Below are 1430 nucleotides of genomic sequence, written 5' to 3'. Positions count from 1 at the left end.
TGCTGCTGCAGCTGCAGCAGGCTCTAGAAGAAGCAGCAGCAACTTGCTCACGGCTGCTGAAACAGCAGCAACAGCAAGAGAGCTGCTGCTGCAGCGCAACAAAATATGCGAACTGCAGCAGCGGCTGGCGCGGCTATGTGGGCAGCAAGCCTCACCTCCAGCAGCAGCAACTGCAGCAGCAGCAACTGCAGCAGCAGCAACAGCAGCAGCAGCAACAGGAGCTCCGGATACGGCGGAAGTGGGTGCTGCTGCTGTCTCTCGAGACTGGCCTTCTACTGCTGCAGCAGCAGGACCAGCAGCAGCAGAAGCAGAAGCAGCAGCAGCAAAGCCAGCAGCAGCAACGACAAAACCAGCAGCAGCAGCAGCAGCAGTATCGCTTGCGGATTGCATGCGCTCTCTCACGCTGCAGCAGCAGTCCTTAGAAAAGCTGCGTGATGACGGCTTGGCTGCTGCACCGCATAAGACACACCAGCAGCAGCAGCAGCAGCAGCAGCAGCAGCAGCAGCAGCAGCAGCAGCTGTGGGAGGTGAGTGAGAGAGAGAGCGACGTGGATACGCTGCTAGCAGAGCTGCTGCAGGATGAAGGCAGGCTGAGGTGTACATACACCTCACTGCTGCCGGGCTCAGAGCCAGCAACAGCAGCAGCAGCAGCAGCAGCAGCAGCAGCAGCAACAGCAGCAACATCAACTGCAGATGAAACAGAAAGAACGGCTAACCAAACAACAGCAGCAACAGCAGCAGCAGCAGCAGCAGCAGCAGCAGCAGACACAACAACTGCTGACACCGAAGCAGCAGCAAGCACAGGCTTTGAGTGCCCAGTCATGCCGACGACCTCAGATACCCTCTCCCCCAGATACCAGCAGCAGCAGCAGCAGCAGCAGCAGCAGCAGGAGAAGCAGCAGCAGCAGCAGCAGCAGCAGCAGCAGCAGCAGATGCTGCTGCCTCGCGTGAATGCTGCTGCCAGCTCACGCAGCGGAAGAGAAGTGCTCGTCGAGCCGCAGGGGCAGCAGCAACTCCCCTGCCGCAGCTTCACCCCCTGCAGCAGCAGCAGCAGCAGCAGCAGCAACAGCAGCAGCAGCAGCAGGCACAGCTGGAAAAGAGATGAATCAAATCCCGTAGATTTTGCTGCAGCAGCAGCAGCAGAGCCGCTGCGTTACCACCCGCTATACATCAGCGAACAGCAGCAGCAGCAGCAGCAGCAGCAGCAGCAGCAGCGGCATCTACAACAACTGCAACAAGAAGAGAAGCACAAAGAGACGCTACGGCAGCTGCAGCAGCAGCAGCTGCAGCAGCAGCAGCAGCAGCAGCAGCAGCAGCAACTGCTGCTGCAGAAACACCTGTGGAGTGCAGGGGTGTGGGGCCCCGCCGCCTCATGGCAGCAGCAGAATGAGTTCTTGCTGCAGCAGCAAACGCTGCAGCGGGAGGAGGAAG

The 1430-nt window shown here is 59.9% G+C and overlaps 1 protein-coding gene across 1 annotated transcript in view; it reads left to right on the top strand.

Moving 5' to 3' along the window:
- Positions 1 to 1430, top strand: part of EMH_0049470 (uncharacterized protein) — a gene marked incomplete at both ends in the record, with an annotated part of 5193 nt that overhangs the window by 2796 nt on the left and 967 nt on the right. Inside the window, 1 exon segment of the mRNA XM_013496534.1 lies at positions 12 to 1430. Coding sequence (XP_013351988.1) covers positions 12 to 1430 — 1419 coding nt within the window.

The sequence above is a fragment of the Eimeria mitis genome, genomic scaffold (genome assembly GCF_000499745.2).
Source record: "Eimeria mitis Houghton genomic scaffold, Emh_scaff2154, whole genome shotgun sequence".
In the NCBI taxonomy this organism is placed as follows: Eukaryota; Apicomplexa; class Conoidasida; order Eucoccidiorida; family Eimeriidae; genus Eimeria; species Eimeria mitis.
The sequence above is the reverse complement of the archived record's forward strand: the minus strand, read 5'-3'. Positions and strand labels throughout refer to the sequence as shown.